This window comes from Manis javanica, chromosome 4, assembly GCF_040802235.1.
Source record: "Manis javanica isolate MJ-LG chromosome 4, MJ_LKY, whole genome shotgun sequence".
Classification (NCBI taxonomy): domain Eukaryota; kingdom Metazoa; phylum Chordata; class Mammalia; order Pholidota; family Manidae; genus Manis; species Manis javanica.
This window is the reverse complement of record NC_133159.1, coordinates 124,272,401-124,288,571: the sequence shown is the minus strand read 5'-3', so window position 1 is coordinate 124,288,571 and position 16,171 is coordinate 124,272,401. Positions and strand designations below refer to the sequence as shown.

General features: G+C 46.7%; 1 protein-coding gene across 1 annotated transcript in view; it reads left to right on the top strand.

Moving 5' to 3' along the window:
• The first annotated feature begins 212 nt into the window (after positions 1–212).
• Positions 213–16,171, top strand: part of GLP2R (glucagon like peptide 2 receptor) — a 49,985-nt gene continuing 34,026 nt past the window's right edge. Inside the window, exons 1-4 of the mRNA XM_017658647.3 lie at positions 213–630; positions 5,138–5,225; positions 7,180–7,284; positions 11,821–11,942. Coding sequence (XP_017514136.3) covers positions 259–630; positions 5,138–5,225; positions 7,180–7,284; positions 11,821–11,942 — 687 coding nt within the window. The 5' untranslated portion in view covers positions 213–258. The remainder of the gene's footprint in view (positions 631–5,137; positions 5,226–7,179; positions 7,285–11,820; positions 11,943–16,171) is intronic.

The following is a 16,171-nucleotide window of genomic DNA, read 5'->3' as shown; positions in this document are numbered from 1 at the left end:
GTGCAGATGCCCACCTCGGAACTGGCTTGAGGCCCTTGCTGTCCGGCCAGCTGTTCCTAGGCGGCTCCGACCTGAGCCTGCCCCGCCCCGGCCGTGTGCACTGCGCGGGGCTTCGTGGGTGGAACCCGCTGACCGCCCTGCTTTTTCTCCTTGGCGTCCTTTGCCGAGGAAGTTCCAGGGACACAGCTGACTTGAGGGAGGTCTGGGAAAAATCTTCTCGCCTTTGGGGGGGCCGGGGCGGGGGACGAGCCACTGTTGATGAGAAACTGTGGAGATGCAGTAGACTGCTCTAGACGGGCTCAGACACTCTGTGAGCAGCGTGGAGAGAACTGTGCAAACACTTCCTCGCTGTACGCAGAGGAATGCAAGACAAGGCCGCCCGTGGTACATCTTGGACGGCCGGAGGGATGTGCCCACACTTGTGAATATGCAGCGAGGGAGATGAGGCCGGAATCTAGCAGGACAGCACCCAGGAGGAGGAAGGGGGGGCCTCTGCCTGGAGCCCACATGCTGTCCACCGCCACCCCTGCTGCCCTGGGGACCTGGCCTCTCCCCCGCCACAGCAAACATCCCCTGTGGACCCCCGTGAGGCCCTTCCATGCCCTGCTGCTGCTGGTTTCCATCAAGCAAGTAAGAGCAATTTATTGTTACTAGTATTGTTATTGCCATTATATTTGCTATTGTATCCGTTCTGCACAGTTTGGAAAAGCAAAACAGTCTTAAGACAATAATGATCAACCATAACCCTCGTGTTCAGAGGTAATCACTGTTAATATTTTGGCATGTTTGCCTCAAATCCCTTTTCTAGGCATTTTGTTTAACAGTTAACATTATGATGCCTAAAACATTTTGTATCCTGACTCTCCCTTTACATCACACTACAAGCATTTTCCTGTGTCACTGTGAGCTCTGTAAGTAGCAATGGACCTTGTGCATCTGACTCCCTATCTGCTTTACCACTCACTCAGGTTTGAGAATTTAGGTGATAAGGATAGTGTTTCATTTTTCTTTTTCTTTCCTTCTTTCCCAATTGCTTCCTACCTTCATTCCCTCCTTCCTTCCTTTCCTCTTATTCTGAAAATATAGAAAACTTATTGTTTAAGAAACAAACTTATAAAATCTACAGAAAAATAAGTACAAACTACAGAACACTGTAACCCCAGCACCTAAAGATCACGTATGTTCACCATTTGGGGTTTCTACTTTCAGACATTTTTCTACCATTTATTTACATATAGCTTTTTAAAACAAACCTAAGATCTGCTATGAATATTATCTTGGCACCTGCCTTTTTCTTAACAAAATACACTAACACAAGCTAACATTTTTATTGAACACTTACTATGCGCTAGGTCTGGTGTCAGGAGCCTCCCTTGTATTATCTCATTTCCTGCCTTCTGCTACCCTGCGAAGGAGGGTCTCCTGCTAATCCCATTTTATAGATGAGGAACTGAGTCTTGGGGAGGTGGAGCCACATTTTTCTATATCAGCAAATGTAGTTCCACGGCATGATATGTATAGTCCTCAGGGATGTGTTATAATGTACATAACTATCGTTTTTAGTTGGGCATGCTGATAGTTTGTTTTATTCTTATCCAGGAGAATTAGACCTTTGCCCTTCTTTTTTCAAGGTTCCATTTTTATTCTGGACCATGATGTGAAGGAACCCCATTTCCACTCATTTGAGTAATGGTTCTCTTCTTCCCTTGGTCCGAGGGCTGAGTTAATCCCTGTTTGCAGCCCCTGAATGCTAAATCCCTCCTGCCCCCATAGAAGGGACACTGTGGCACCGGAGCTCATTTTCACCTTCTCAGCCTTTCCTTGGTGCTAACCCAGGAATAGACAGGCAGAATACCCTTATACCAAATTCTTTGCATCCAAATTCTCCCCAAGGCTGTCTTCAAGCCCTCACCCACCATAGAGGTGAGCCCAGTAAGCAGTTTCATGGAATTCTTGTCAATGTAGCAACCTCTCAGTGGGTGACCAGAACATTCCTGAGGGACAGCTGGCCCTGAACTGCTGCCTGCCCCTGGACTGAACCGGTCAGGGGCCGACAGTTGTTGTCGGGAGGATTGATATAGGGATCTCACCGTTGCTTCAGTTTTCAGAGTGTCTCATATTAAAACCGAATATATTCAGCTCCTTGTCTGGTTCCGTTCACCTGCCTACAACCACGTAGTGATGGCCTGTTAGGGGCCAAGCCTCGTTGCAGCACTTTGCATTTACTCATCTTGCTTCAAGCCTTCACTCTGGCATATTCAGACTTAATAATGTGCCTGTTAGTACCATCTCTCCCACTACTGCCACCCAGAACCACCTGTTTCCAGAACCCCTTTGCTCTGCCTGTCCTCCCGTGTGTGTCTATAATCCTGACGACCCTCCTGTTGGTTCGCCACCGTCAACCCCTTTTGGTTCCTCTCAGTTCCGGGAAGACATTGCCGAACCCATTTTACAGGCAGGGAAATTTGCAAGAGTTGAATGATCGCCTGAGGTCGTGTAGCTCTTGAGCAGTGGAGCCATTGTGTCTACCCAGGCTACTTGAAGTCCTGAGCTCCTTTTCCTTAGCATTCTTTGGAAGCCGTTGACATGGGAATATTTATGTCACAACTGCAAAATCTGCAGTGCCTCAGACCTGCTCAGGAAGCTCACAGAGCCACACCTTGTCCTTCACTCTGGCACATTCATAATCAATAATGCTCACTGTCCCCCTCAACCTCTGACCCAGAACCTGTTTTCAGATCCCTTTTGCTCTCTCTGCCCTCCTGTGCAGGTCTAAAATCCTGATGAAACTCCTCCTGGTTCCCCATCTTAAAACCCATATTCTTTCTCCAGTTGTTTATATTACAAGGCTTTGCATAGACTTTCATGATGAATTTTGCTCATAGATGCTTTCCCTGCATGGAATACAAATGACCGTGGCGTGCTTTCTGGCAGGAAGTCTTCATAAAACTCACTTAATGAGAAATTATCAGGGATAGTTTAATTCAAACAGGGATATAGTGCTATTCTCCCCACCCCCTACCCGTGCTCATTTAAGTCAATTAACAGTTGCTTCGGTATCAAAAAACATAGACTCAAGACTCTGAGAAGTGAATTTGCAGCTCTTTCACATACTGCTGATGGGAGTATAAAAAGGAGTGTATTTTAAATTTTAAAAATTTTGGCAAGGATAGCTGGGCAGTACATTATCAAAGCCCTTTTAAAAAGTGCATACTTTTATGACCCAGAAATTCCAGCTTGAAGAATTCCTCCTGATAAAATAAAAATGTGCTCAAAGGTTTAACTGAATATTTTCATTGCAACATCATTTATATTAGTAAACATCTAAAATAACATAGATGTTCAAGGCTAGAGGATTTAATAAATAAATTATATCACATTCATTCACAGAACATTAGGTAGCTGTCAAAATGGTGTTTTAGAAGGATAGTTCTTGAAATGGATATATATTCACATATATATATGAAAGAAGGCTACAAAACAATATGATTTCCTATTTGGTTAAGAAAAAAGGAAGAGAAAAAGAGAGAAAAAGGGTGTATGTGTACAGAGAGGAGACTCTGAAAGGAGATGGGATTTCTGAGTAATAAGATTATTATTCCACCGTCTCCTCCTTTTGCTTATGTATACTTTTTATTTTATTTACAGAGAACTGTATTTCTTCTCTAACAAAGGGTAGTAGATTTATTTAAAGCAAGTCAACAGAAGGCTTTCCCCCCCATTCCACAATCCCTTCTCAGCCAGGTTGGTCATTGATGCTGGTTGTCTGTGCAAGGGAAAGAGGCATCAAAACATTTCCAGTTAGAAAACCTCCCCTCGGCTATCCCCTTTTCCCCAGTGCTTAATCTGGATCTGGCTGTGACCGAGCTTGGATTTGCCTCTTGTGTTTTGGCATCTTTAGGACGGGTATCTGAGGAGACAGTTTGGCCCCCTGGACTGACCAAATTCAGTGCTTTTCAGGTTTTTTCTTCTGCTTTTGGCCCTGGCCATTAGTTATGGCAAAAAGAAGGGGGTAGGATAATATAAGTCCAGGGACAGCTCGTGTATGTGACAGATCTTATTGTCCCTTCATTAGCCCGTTTCAGTGAGGTCCCTATGGGCAGAAACAGTACTTTATCCAAGACAGAATCTTACTTTGGTGACTTGGAGGATTGTGAAAGCTTACCTGCAGAATTTGTAAAAATAATATAGAGTCAGTTATGGTCTCATTAGGATGTTTAATTCCTTAAACAATGTGTTAATAAACGTCCTCTTGCCTCTTGTGCCATAACTCAGAGAGAGACAGTATTAAGGGAGACTCACAACCCATTGGAAGCTGAAGCTGCTACATGCCAGTTATTTCATCATCATCATCATCAGTGTTTGTTGTCTAATCGCATGGTTCCCGCAGTGTGCGCTCTGATGCCGCAAGGCACTGCTGTGAGCTCGGAGGGGTGTGTCAGACATTTTAACTTCTCAAGGGAAGCAGAGTGACACATGACGTGTGCCAGACGGTGTGCAAATTATCATGCTTCATTTCTTCTGGTGGTGTGGTATCTTTGCAAAGCTGAGTTTTCTGCAGTTGCTGTAATAAAAAGCAAGTACCACGCAAAAATCAGTGTGCAACGGAACGAAGGTGGTAGTGTCCAACCTGATTCTCAGGTTCAGCTCTAGCCTAATGACCCCTGGTCATCTTTGACCACCCCTGTCACTGATGTCTCAAGCTAGTAACCCTTCTCCTCAGTGCCTGTGACCCCACACCCAGCTCTTCTCTGACACATTATTGAGCCTCTCCTCATATGATGCTTCTCTTTGTGGGGTCCACGTAGCGTAAGGGCATGCAACTATTCATCTGGTAGTGTGTGAAACTTCGGGATGAACATACCGTGTCCTCTTGAACTGTCAACCTCACTTGAAGATTTTGAAAACCAATTTTTGTATTTGTATTAAAACCAGTATGATTAGATTAAGGGGTGAATGGAAAATTTGTGTGTATCTTCAAGATAGAACACGTAATGCCAAAGAAATTCTGTTTCTTGGTGCAGACCGTTAATGGGCCCCTTGGTGGGAAGGTTTGAGGGAATGGTGCTGTAAGATGAATATGAGGCCACCTCTGTGTTTGCAGCTAACTGGGGTCACCATGGTTGTTTCTGCTCAGGTTACAGGATCTCTTCTTGAGGAGACAACTCAGAAGTGGGCTCAGTACAAGGAGAAGTGTCTGAAAGATTTACGCAAGGAAGCTTCTGGTAAGCACATGTGTTGGGTATCTGTGGCTACATGACAAAAAAGCTCCAAAGCTTAGGGGCTTAAAACAACAATAACAGTCATTTTTAACTCTCCCAATTTCTGCAGATCAGTAATTCAGACAGGGCACATTAGGGATGGCTTGTTTTTGCTCAGCAATGTCAGGAATTTAGCTGGAAAACTCAAAAAGCTGGGAGCTGGCCACATCGGAAGGCCCCTTCACTCCCACATTTGTGGGCTGCTGCTGGCTCTCAGATGAGAACTGAGCTGGGGCTTTTGGCCATAACACTTCCACATGGCCTCTCTACATGGCCTGGGCTTCCTGCCAGCATGGCCGCTGGGATCCCTGGGCAAGCCTGCCCAGGGGCTATGTTGCTTTTTATGACAAGCCTCAGAAGCCATTTGCTCCATGTCCAGTTGGGCCAGGAAATTACAAAGGCCTATCCAGGTTCAAGGTGAGGGGAGATAGGCCCCTTCCTCTCACTGTAAAAGAGCTTGTGAGGCAGGATACGCATGGGTGAGCCCATCTCTGATAAAAGCCTTCCATCACCGCACACTCAGAGCCTGATCACATGACATGAGCAACATGAGATTGCCCTGGGTCTCCACTAGGGGGCTGGGTAGGGGTCCTCAGTCTCCCAGGGTGTGAACTGGATCTCAGTCCTAACGCTTGTCTGGGTCTCTGCTAAACTTAGAGCATTCTAGCAAATACGTTAATAGTTCGGTCAGTCCGTGGCCACTCCTGCTTACATGCTGACTCTGCACGCATCTAGATTATTATTTTTTTTTTTAAATAAGGATACTTGGCCCATTGCCTCTGAGACTGGAGACTGTGGATGCAAGCTGGCCCCTCCTTGTCCTCCAAGCTTCTTCAGGATCATTTCATTCAGTGACCCAGAGGTTGACAGGATATCACATACTCTGTCTTCCTTTTCCTGACCCAAAGGCAGTCCCAGCCTTCAAGCCATACCCTCTCCCACTAAATATTCCTTCAGCCTGGGCAGGTGGGAATCAAAGCTTGCTATCTATTGCAAGAACCACCACCACCACCCCGTTTAGGGAACACTGCTTCTGAGTCAAAGTAGGCAGGTCCTTTTTATGTGGAGTCACGCTGTGAGTGGGTCAGACAGGTGAGCACCCCTCCCACAGACCCAGTGCTGACACTTGGCCGTGAGATCCACGAGGCACCCCGGGCCAGGTCATGATCTAGCACATGTGTGTTTGGTGATTCACCACAAGTGGCCCCAAGCTCCAGCCCTAATAAGGAGGAGAAAGCAAGGGAAGTGATGCCTGGTTTCCGAGAGTGAGACACTTGCAATATGGGCATTTGGGACCCAGCCTGAAACCCCATCATAAGGCTGAGGGTGTAAATCATCCCCTGAGTCTGTGATGGTCTGAATATTTCATAATGATCATTGGGTTAGTCCTCAGATGGAGAAGTGTGGCCTGATCACGCTGAGTCTGATCCACGGGACCAGGAACCTCAGGGCGGCAGATGCCCTCCTGCCTGCTGGTCCTTCAGCACATTTCACAGGAAGGGTGTTCCAGGATCTCACTTGTGAAGGTCTGACAGTAATTTAGTTAATTGTGGAAGATAAGGCACTGCTGAACCTCCATGGGTCCTCCTCACCCTCCACTTCCGTGAGAGTTCAGTTCATGTGAAATAAACCAATGTCGGAGTGACGTGCACAGTGACGGAACTGGTGGACCGCTGCCAGAGGTCAGGTAGGGCAGAGGAAGCCACAGTGCTTGGGGCCGATCAAGCATTCCTGTCCTCCCCAAATCGCTCCTCATCCTGGACCCATCTGGAGAGTGGGACTCCCGTGCTGGTCCCTGCATGGGTTTCACCGGCTTCCCATGCCAGAAAGGTGGGCGCTGGGCTCCTGGGACCCCTGCTCCAGCAGAGGACTTGGTGCACCAGTGCTGCTGCTTACTGGGACCCTATTCTCTCTGCAGGCATATTTTGTAATGGGACCTTTGATCAGTACGTGTGCTGGCCTCATTCCTCCCCAGGAAACATCTCCGTTCCTTGCCCTTCATACTTACCATGGTGGCGTGAAGGTAATGAGCTTTATTTTACCATTTTCTGACAGTTTCATTAAAGACTAGTCCCTCCTGGGTAGAGAGCTCACTACAACCATGCTTTCCTCCTGTCCTCTTCTCTCACAGGTCTCCTTCTAAGCTGTCAGGAATATAGCTTCTGTTCTCTCTCTGCTTCTCCTCTTGTCTTCTTGGAGCTCTTCTGTGCCTGGACATTTCATGAATATAATAGTCCTCTTTTCTTTCAAGATTACAGAGTCCACTGTGGCCTCTTATTATAGTGACTTCAATGGGATATGGGGGGGACTTGACAATATGGTGAATGTAGTAACCAGGGGTTTTCATACGAAACCTTTGTAAGAGTGTATGTCAATGATACCTTAATAAAAAAAAAATTCCTGACTCCAGGCCCAGGTACTGCAGAATTTGCTGCAGTGTGGGTCGTCATAGGGGGAAAGATTGGGAAACTCACATCCACAACTTTTGGCTTGTCAGATGGGGATGAGGGGTGTCAAAACTACCCCGCAATAGCTTTGGAGGGAGGTGGTCTTGGAACAGGTGTTTTTAAGCCCCATGCAATGTGGTTGGAGAATTTAACCATTCCTGATCCTGCTTCAAGGATGTGACCATTATTTAGGACTCCAGGGTGATAGCCCACCGCACCTGCCCTGGTAGCCCCACCTCTCTTTTGCTTTATTCTGGATGGGGAAGGCCGCAGTTACTGGTTAGAACCCTTCTGCCTTTGACCAGAGACCAGTTAAGAAACAGGTAAAACTATTCTCAGGAGACATACGTAGTTGCAAAGTTCCAGGTAAAACAAAGTGAGACTGGGTTTCTGAGAAGGGGAGATGGTGATATTTTGTATTTCCTTTCAGCCCAATAAATCATCACATCAGTTAAAATTTGGTCCCCATGTTTTGAGGCCTCTGGAACAGAGTTTTGAAGGAAGATGCTTTTCTGGATGGGAGAGCTAGTGACACATTATAGGGAAGCGCCCTTTGATGAAATCCAGTGAAACCAATCCAGGAGGTGGGAGGACATGAGGTTTAAGGGAAGGTGGAAGAGAAGATGCTAGAAAGTTTGCTGCTCAGAAAGGATCTGGACGACTCAGGCAAGCAGCCCCTGTGGGTGCCAGCTCAGTGAGGTACAAAGAGCCCTTGGTGTAGCGAGGCTTAAGCCCATCCCTCTATTTTACACACTTAGATTTTGGGCAAGTTCCCAGAGCCCTCTGAGCTGTGATTTTCTTCTCTGTAACGTGAAGTGAATAATAGACAACTTTTAAGGTTAAGTTGAGGAATGAACAAGAAAACAGGCACAGAGTCCGCACACAGTGGGTGTCTCATAAATGGGAATTGAGGCTGAGCCCAAGGTCAAGCCCCTTGATTCCTTCCCATCTCTAAGGATTCAAATGTCCACAAGGATCCCTCAAGGGCATATGAAACAGACACTACCAACCAGCCCCACTGTCTGCCTGTTCCTTCCCAAGAGCTAAAAACACAAGTCCATTCCACTTCAAGAGAAAAAGTAGTCAAATATCTAAGCTTACAAAGAAGTTGAGTTAAGGGCTTAAAGAACTGTGAGTTGGGAGAGGGGGTTCTGGGTTTCTGGAGTGTCCTAAAGGGGGTAAGATTCACAAAAGGTAGGAAGTTACTCTTTGACGCAACATCTTGTGTATTAACCCTTAAAATCCAAATGGGTCCCTGCTGTACTGAGAATGTGGAACCAACAGAGAGTTTAGAGAGGAGATGGTAGGCAAGAATGCTGTGGCTGTTGCAGGAACAAGCATAGGGTGTGGAATGGGGGTGTGTGATGTGAAGACAGGTTTCCTGATTGTGCGGAAATTGTGTGTTACGCAAAGGGTTTAAAACTTATCTCTGGAGAGAACGGTTGCATGGAGGCGCTGAGGCCCAGGGACAGAGTAAGACTTGTGGTCTAGGGAGATGACGTGGCTAGGCTGTGGCTGTTGGATCGAGGAACTGCGGCAGGGTGAGGAGGCAATTTTGGAAGCTCCTGCAGTGTCCAGAGAAAGAGGTGATGAGGCGTGGGTTCAGGAAGAGGCAAGAGGCTGGAAGAAGAGGGAAGAGGAAAGAAAATCCCGGAGGCGGGACAGTGAAGACTCGTCATCGCACGAAGTGGGCATTGAGGGACAGAGAAGAGGGGCCACTGGACGAGGGGCACCATGCTCCATCCCACCTGGCCTGCCCACACTCACCCCTGCTGCCCATCCCCACCCCGGCTCCTCCCTGGCCCCTGCCTCAGTGGAGCCCCTTCCAGCCACCTCCATGACGCTTTCTAAAATGCACCTTGGATTCTGTTGGCCCCACCACCACCACCTCTCAGTGGTGGACAAGACCTCCTGCCACCTGGCCCGTCTGACCTCTCCAGCATTTTCTCCCACGTCTGCTCCTGTCAAACAACAACTCCCAGGTTCTACACCTGCCCAGCTATTCCCACCCAGGGTCTGAGCTCACACTTCCCACCACTGTGTGCCTCAAACTTCTACCCACACCTTCCTATCTAGAAGCCCAGCTTTAATTCTCATCTCAAAACATTCATTCTTCTAGAAAATTTCTCAGACTACTCCCCATGAGGACATCAGCCCCCTGCTTTCTGAGGCCTCTTATGTACCTGAGCCATCCTCAGCATTTACAACACCTTATGGCACTTCTGTTTGCAAGTCTCCTCCCCCCGCTAGACCTGGAGCCATGCTCCTCCATCTGTGCATGCCCAGCACACAGCGTTATGGCCGGCATGGAGAACACAAGTGTCAGGTGACATTACTGTCATTCACTCATTCAGCAAATACTCACTGAGCACCTACCATGTGCCGGGCATTGTTTTAAGTGCCTGGGATACATCAGTGACTGGAACAGAATAAAACCCTCTCCTTGTGGGGCTCACATTCTAGCAGCAGAGAAAGGCAATAATCAAGAAACATCACAAATAAGTATAGTAGAGAGTATGTTTGAATGTGATAAGTTTTAAATAAGATAGAGTGGGTGGGGGAGGGATAGACTGGGAGGGCTGCTGTGGGGAGAGGGGTTACCATTGTAGACTGGGTGGTCAGGGAGGGCTTCATGACAAGGTGATGCTTTGGTGAAAATGTAAAGGAGGTGAAGGATTTAGCCAGTAAGGGAAGAGTGCTCAGCAGGGAAGGAGACCAGTGAAAATTGTGTGCTATTTGGGGAGCATGTCTGGTGTGTTCCACAAAAAGCAAGGACACCACAGTGGCTGGAGTAAAAGGCAAAGAGAAGCAATAGGGGTCTGGGTTAGCAGGGGTTGGGGCCAGCATTTATAGGGCTTTGGGGGAGGTCATAGAAGGACTCTTGCTTGTTTTCAGAGGGCCTGTGGAAGATTTTGAGAGGCATGACATGATGTGATTAGCATTTCACTCTGCCCGTTGTGACTCCTGGGTTAACTGTAGAGTACTGGAGGAGTCAGCAGTGATCCAGGTGAGAGATAATGGGGGTTCCAGTTAGGCTCATAGCAGGAGGTGAAAAGCAGCGCTCAGATTCTGGATTTATTTGAAGGTAGAGCAGACAGGATGGCTGATGGATGCCAGATAAAAAGTCTGAGATACAGGAAGAAAGAAGGCACAACTCCAAGGTCCTGGGCCAGAGGACTGGGAAGATGGGTTTGCCATCAGCTGAGTTGAGAATACATGTGGGCGGAGCAGGTGTGAGAAGAAGATGAAGAGTTTAGTGTAGGGCGTGTTGCTTGAAGAGTTTAGTGTAGTGCGTGTTGCTTGAGAGGTCGTTTGGACACCCTAGCGAAGCTTTCAGGCAGATGGACGTACGACGTGGGTGTCTATCAATCAAATGCAGCCAACAGTTACTGTTGGCCCACTATGTGCAGGGTCGGGAGTAGGAAGTTCCAACAAATTTCCGTTTCTCTTTTGCAAGTCCAGTTGCTGATCAGCCAGGTGGGAGAGGATCCATTTGGGGAAGGGCTCCTGAAATAATAGATGTGACCATGTCGCCATAGCCATGATCATGGCAGAACACTTTGTCTGTCACCTGTCCCCCCCAAACACACACATATTATGCATCTCCTCCAAACTGCAGAGAGTCTATAGCATTATTGTCCCCAGCTCCCAAAGAAGAAACCAGAAGGCTTAGAGATTGGGCTCACCCCACGCAAGGCCACAAAGCTCGCAGGTGGCAGGGCAGGCTTCGTCCACCACTTCCTCTTCTTCATCAGGAAGAGATGCCCCACTGAGCAAGTGCCAGGACACCCCAGGCCTGCGTCTCCCAGCTGGCCTGCACCTTAGTGGGGTAGCACATCTCTGAGTCACCAGGGACTGTTCTAGCTCCTGACACTTCGAGTAAACACAGCAGACATTAGCGGATCATGGTTTGTTATGAAATGTAGAGGCTTCCGTGTTTTTCTTTCCATCCCAAATAAACAGTGGGGATGTTAATGAGCTCTGCAAAAGGAAGTGAAAATGCCTTTTCCCTGGGATTTTCCACAGCTTTGCACTGGGGACTGGGGCCTTCCCACATACTCGGGGCACCGGCTGCGTGTTCTGACCTTCTCCCGAGCTGTGTTTACTTTTAGAGAACTCAGGAAAGGCCTACAGACACTGCTCGGCCCAGGGCGCTTGGCAGACACTGGAGAACTCCACAGATATTTGGCAGGATGACTCCGAATGCTCCGAGAACCACAGCTTCAAACAAAACGTGAGTCTGCTTGGCTCAGTGATAAAATGCCTCAGGGCCCCAAATGCTCCCTGTCTGGACACCCCCGAGGCCAGTCAGCTTTAGGGGTCACACAAAGAGTCTTCTCCCAGTTTGTCTGCCCCAGACTCACCTGGGGAAGGTCCACAGTCATATGAAACAGCAAGCCCTGTGCCAGCCACTGAATTTCTTCTACTGCTAGGATGCAAGATGAACCCCAAGGGCAGACAGCCTTCCAGCAGTGGTGCTAACCTTTGCACTAGCTGTTCCCTCTTTCTCTACTGCTAGGGTGCAAGATGAACCCCAAGGGCAGACAGCCTTCCAGCAGTGGTGCTAACCTTTGCACTAGCTGTTCCCTCTTTCTGGAACACCTTTCCAGTTCTTCTGCAGCTTCTCCTCCTCATCATTCAGGCTGCAGTTCAATGTCTTGTTCAAAACGAATGTCTTGACTCATCCAGAATGGTCTCCAGGGAAATTTCTACTAATCCCCCTGCCATCCCTACTTAGTTTCTTCACAGCTCCCGTCATTCTGACACTGCATGCGTTAGCCTATGCTTTGCCAGCCCCCTCATTAGAATGAAGCCTCAGTGAAGAGACTTGTGTGTCTTGAGGGAACACACACCCAGCACTGGAGTTGCAAGCTCAGGGCTGAGAGCCTGGCAACCTGACTGCACATATAGATTCTTTGCTTCCTAGCTCTTCATACACAGACCCCTCACCTCTCTGGGCCTGTGGTTCCCTACCCATCCTCTGGTCCTGTTGATTGCATGTGATTACTGTGAGGATTTAAAGAGCTCATAGTTATACAATTTGCTGGCAAGAGCCTGACCCCTAGTCAGCACACTGTAAGTTGGAGTGACTTCTCTGTCACCAGGACCCAGCATCATAACTGGGCTGTAAATCATCATAGCTGCTCAGCAAATGTTTGTCAGACAAACAAACAAAGCTATACCTCAGACTTCTCTCCATGCATCTTCTTTCCAGGGTCCTATTTTGCACCCCTCTGGCACAGCTCTCTCCTTTTTCTGGTTGGTTGCTTGCTTTTCTACCCAAAGACCTCCAGTTTGTACAAATCTCATCCACTTTCCTTCAGAGTGACATGCAAGAGGCGGCAGGAACAGGGAAAAGGTGTTTGGAAAGCAGACAGTTATCCAGAGTCGCATTTTGGTCTCTTTCATATTCAGACAGGCTGTGAAGCACCTACTATGTGTTAGATTTTTGCACTAAGCATTGAGGTAAACAGTGAGTAAGACACAGACACTGCTTTCAAGGAGCCTTGAGCCTCAGGGGGCACAGGGACAAGGTGGAGATCTGAAGACTTGGGAGATGGCACAGCCAAATAGAGAGGTGGGTATTGTCAGTAGGCTTTGAAAGGGTCACTTCAGAAGCTGGAGAGAGGGTCCCAAATGGGGCCACGCTTCAGACGGGGGCAGGGGAAACAGGCAGGAGCCCTTGCAGTACCTCCACCCAGATATGGAGAGCGTGCCAACTGGGGTGGAAAGAAGAGGGAGGCTGGATTTCCAGGTAACCGAGGAGGTGCTGGGGTCAGAGAGAGGGGAGAGTCAAGGGCAACAGAGATCTCAGGAGACTGGCTTGGGTCCCGGCTGAGCTCTGAAATCCCCTTTGTGAGGCGGGGATGTAGGACGAGTCCTCACCCTCTGTCTCTCCTGGGTTCTAGGTACTTCACTACATAATTCTCCGCCCTGATGTGAGGCTGCAAACCATACCCCTCCTTCCCCCCCCCCCCCCACCGCAAGTTATGGCTGACTTCTTTCATAATTTAATTGGATTTTGAAATTTCTTAATATTCTGAAGTCATTTTAACACTTTCCCATTAAATGCTAAAGACAGTTTAATAAAGCACGGTGGGTAGGGGGAAGTAAGGAGGGTAGTGCAAGAAACACCATCTGCGTGACTTAAGCCACACCTCTGCAAACATTCAGGAAACGGGAGTGATGACACCAGTGGTGCACAGGCCCCTCGTGAGGCTTGTACAGGGCAAGCCTCGAACCTTGGATGTGGAGTGATTCGTTCATGTCCTGGCACCTCAGGTGCTTGATAGTTGCGGTGACTGCGTTTCTTGTCCTCAGAATGTCTTCCTTGGTCCCCGAAGGACACAACGCTCCACCTCCCCGGGCTTCCTTCTGGTCCACCCCTAGGGCTATGATCACAGTCGGCTTGTCAATGTCAACTTGGGTGTCTGAGGGGTGGTTTTCTGCAGCTGCTACTTGGGTTTATTTTTTAAATATATAGAATTTCGTTTGATTTTCAAAAATAAATAAACTGGTTTTCTGTTACATGTGTATATGTATATATCTTATGTATATATACATGTGCATAAAATTTATATATGAAATATGCAAATATATTAAATACATAAAATATATTGTACACATGAAATATGTATATATATATATATATATCCAGTAAATTTTAATACTTTCAAGGTGGTCTTCAATTAATTTTTGGTGCCACTTACAAACTACTGTTTCAATGCCCTTTTACATTTTAAGTTGCATTAGTACATTTAAGATTTTAAATGTTTTATCTATCTTCAGTGTTCGTTGGAACAAGCAAATCTTTAATTCTTAAATAATTCTAGGCCACTGAATGCATCGAGCTTCTCTGGTGACTTAAATTTCCTTGAATAAGTCAATACTATTTTTATGAAATCTATTTAAACTTCAAGTCAAATACTTGTTGACATATGTCCTATTGGAATCACAATGCTAATACTCATCTGGTAATCTGTTATATCCTTTAAATGGTAATACCAATTACATAAAGATGGTGCAAATAATTTTGAAAACCTCTGTGAGGGATGGATAGAAGGACAGATAGGTGAGGACACCTGTGAAGTGTGGATGGTGGGATGCAGGTGGTGGGAACATGGGTGTTCTTCAGAAGGTTCCTTCAATTGTGCTGTGTGCTTGACCATTGGGGTTGTAGCTCCCTCCTTCAGGGCCTCTGGGACTTGGCATGTCCTTTCTTCTCCTGAGGATATCATACCCTCCCATCAGGCACAAAGAGCCTTCGTTGGATTCTCTACATCCCCAGGTTGGGATTCTTTCTAAACCTTTTTTAAACTCTATTACTTGAGTTGAAGTGACAGAGTTCTGTGTTCCTTATACAGTTTTACCACGTGACAGGTCACTCCTCATAAAGGTATTGAAACGCTATGTGTGGTTGGTTCGGATTCAGTTTATCTCAAGAATTTGTCTGACTTTTGTCAAGGCCCCCAGCATGCCCTGAATTAGGCAAATTCTAAATATTTCTCATCTCCCCTCCTGGACTAAACTGATTGAAAACAATGCAAAAGTCATGGTTACATCAGAATGCCATCCACTCTTGGCCTAAGACGGGATGCACAAAAGACTTTACATACAGTGGGCACTTAATATATGCTGAATGGATTTTTCACAGTTGGAGTCAGTGGGTCTGGGGTGGGGCCTAGGAATCAATACTGGGACTAAAGTTGCCAGGGAGATTCTAAGTGCAGCCCAGCCTGGGGACTGAGGTGTCAGCACAGAATTCACTGCAGGAGTGAGGGGCCTGCTGCTTTCTCTGGGCTCAGGTCTGCAGGGATCCAAGTCAGAGGACGGGGATGGCAAAACAAGATTTGGAAACTGTCCTTTCCAAGATAGGAAGTAAAGATTTCTCTCTTTAGAAAAATGAGGACAAGAGCATTGCCTCTTCTCGACTGCAAATGGCCATGGTTCCAAGAATTCAATTCAAATACTTAAAAAATTAACAACAACTTCTGGCCATGTTTACCTGTGTTTCTAATACTGCCCAAAAAAGGTTAGTGTTAGTAAATCTTTGCCCTTTAGAGTTTTGGCAAACGCAGTATGTTATGTTCTTCCAACTGACTACACACAGGGGGTCCTTATGCACATTAAATGGTACTTTTAAAGAAGATTGTATATGTGTATGTGTGTGCACATGCGTGTGTGTGTGCCTGTGTGTGCATAAGCATTAACAAGTATGTTTAGATTTCCTGGTATAGAATTGTGTTTAATACTATTGAAATAAATTGAAATATCTTACCTTAAAAAAGTGCTTTCTAGTCTCAAATAGGAAATTTCATTGACATATATGAATATAATTTTGATATATGCAATTTTAATGATACATTTTAATTTTTAATATGTAATCAATTATGTATCAACTATATATAATATATATCTTCCCCACCACCACCCAACATTTTATTTTGAAATATCCCAACATGG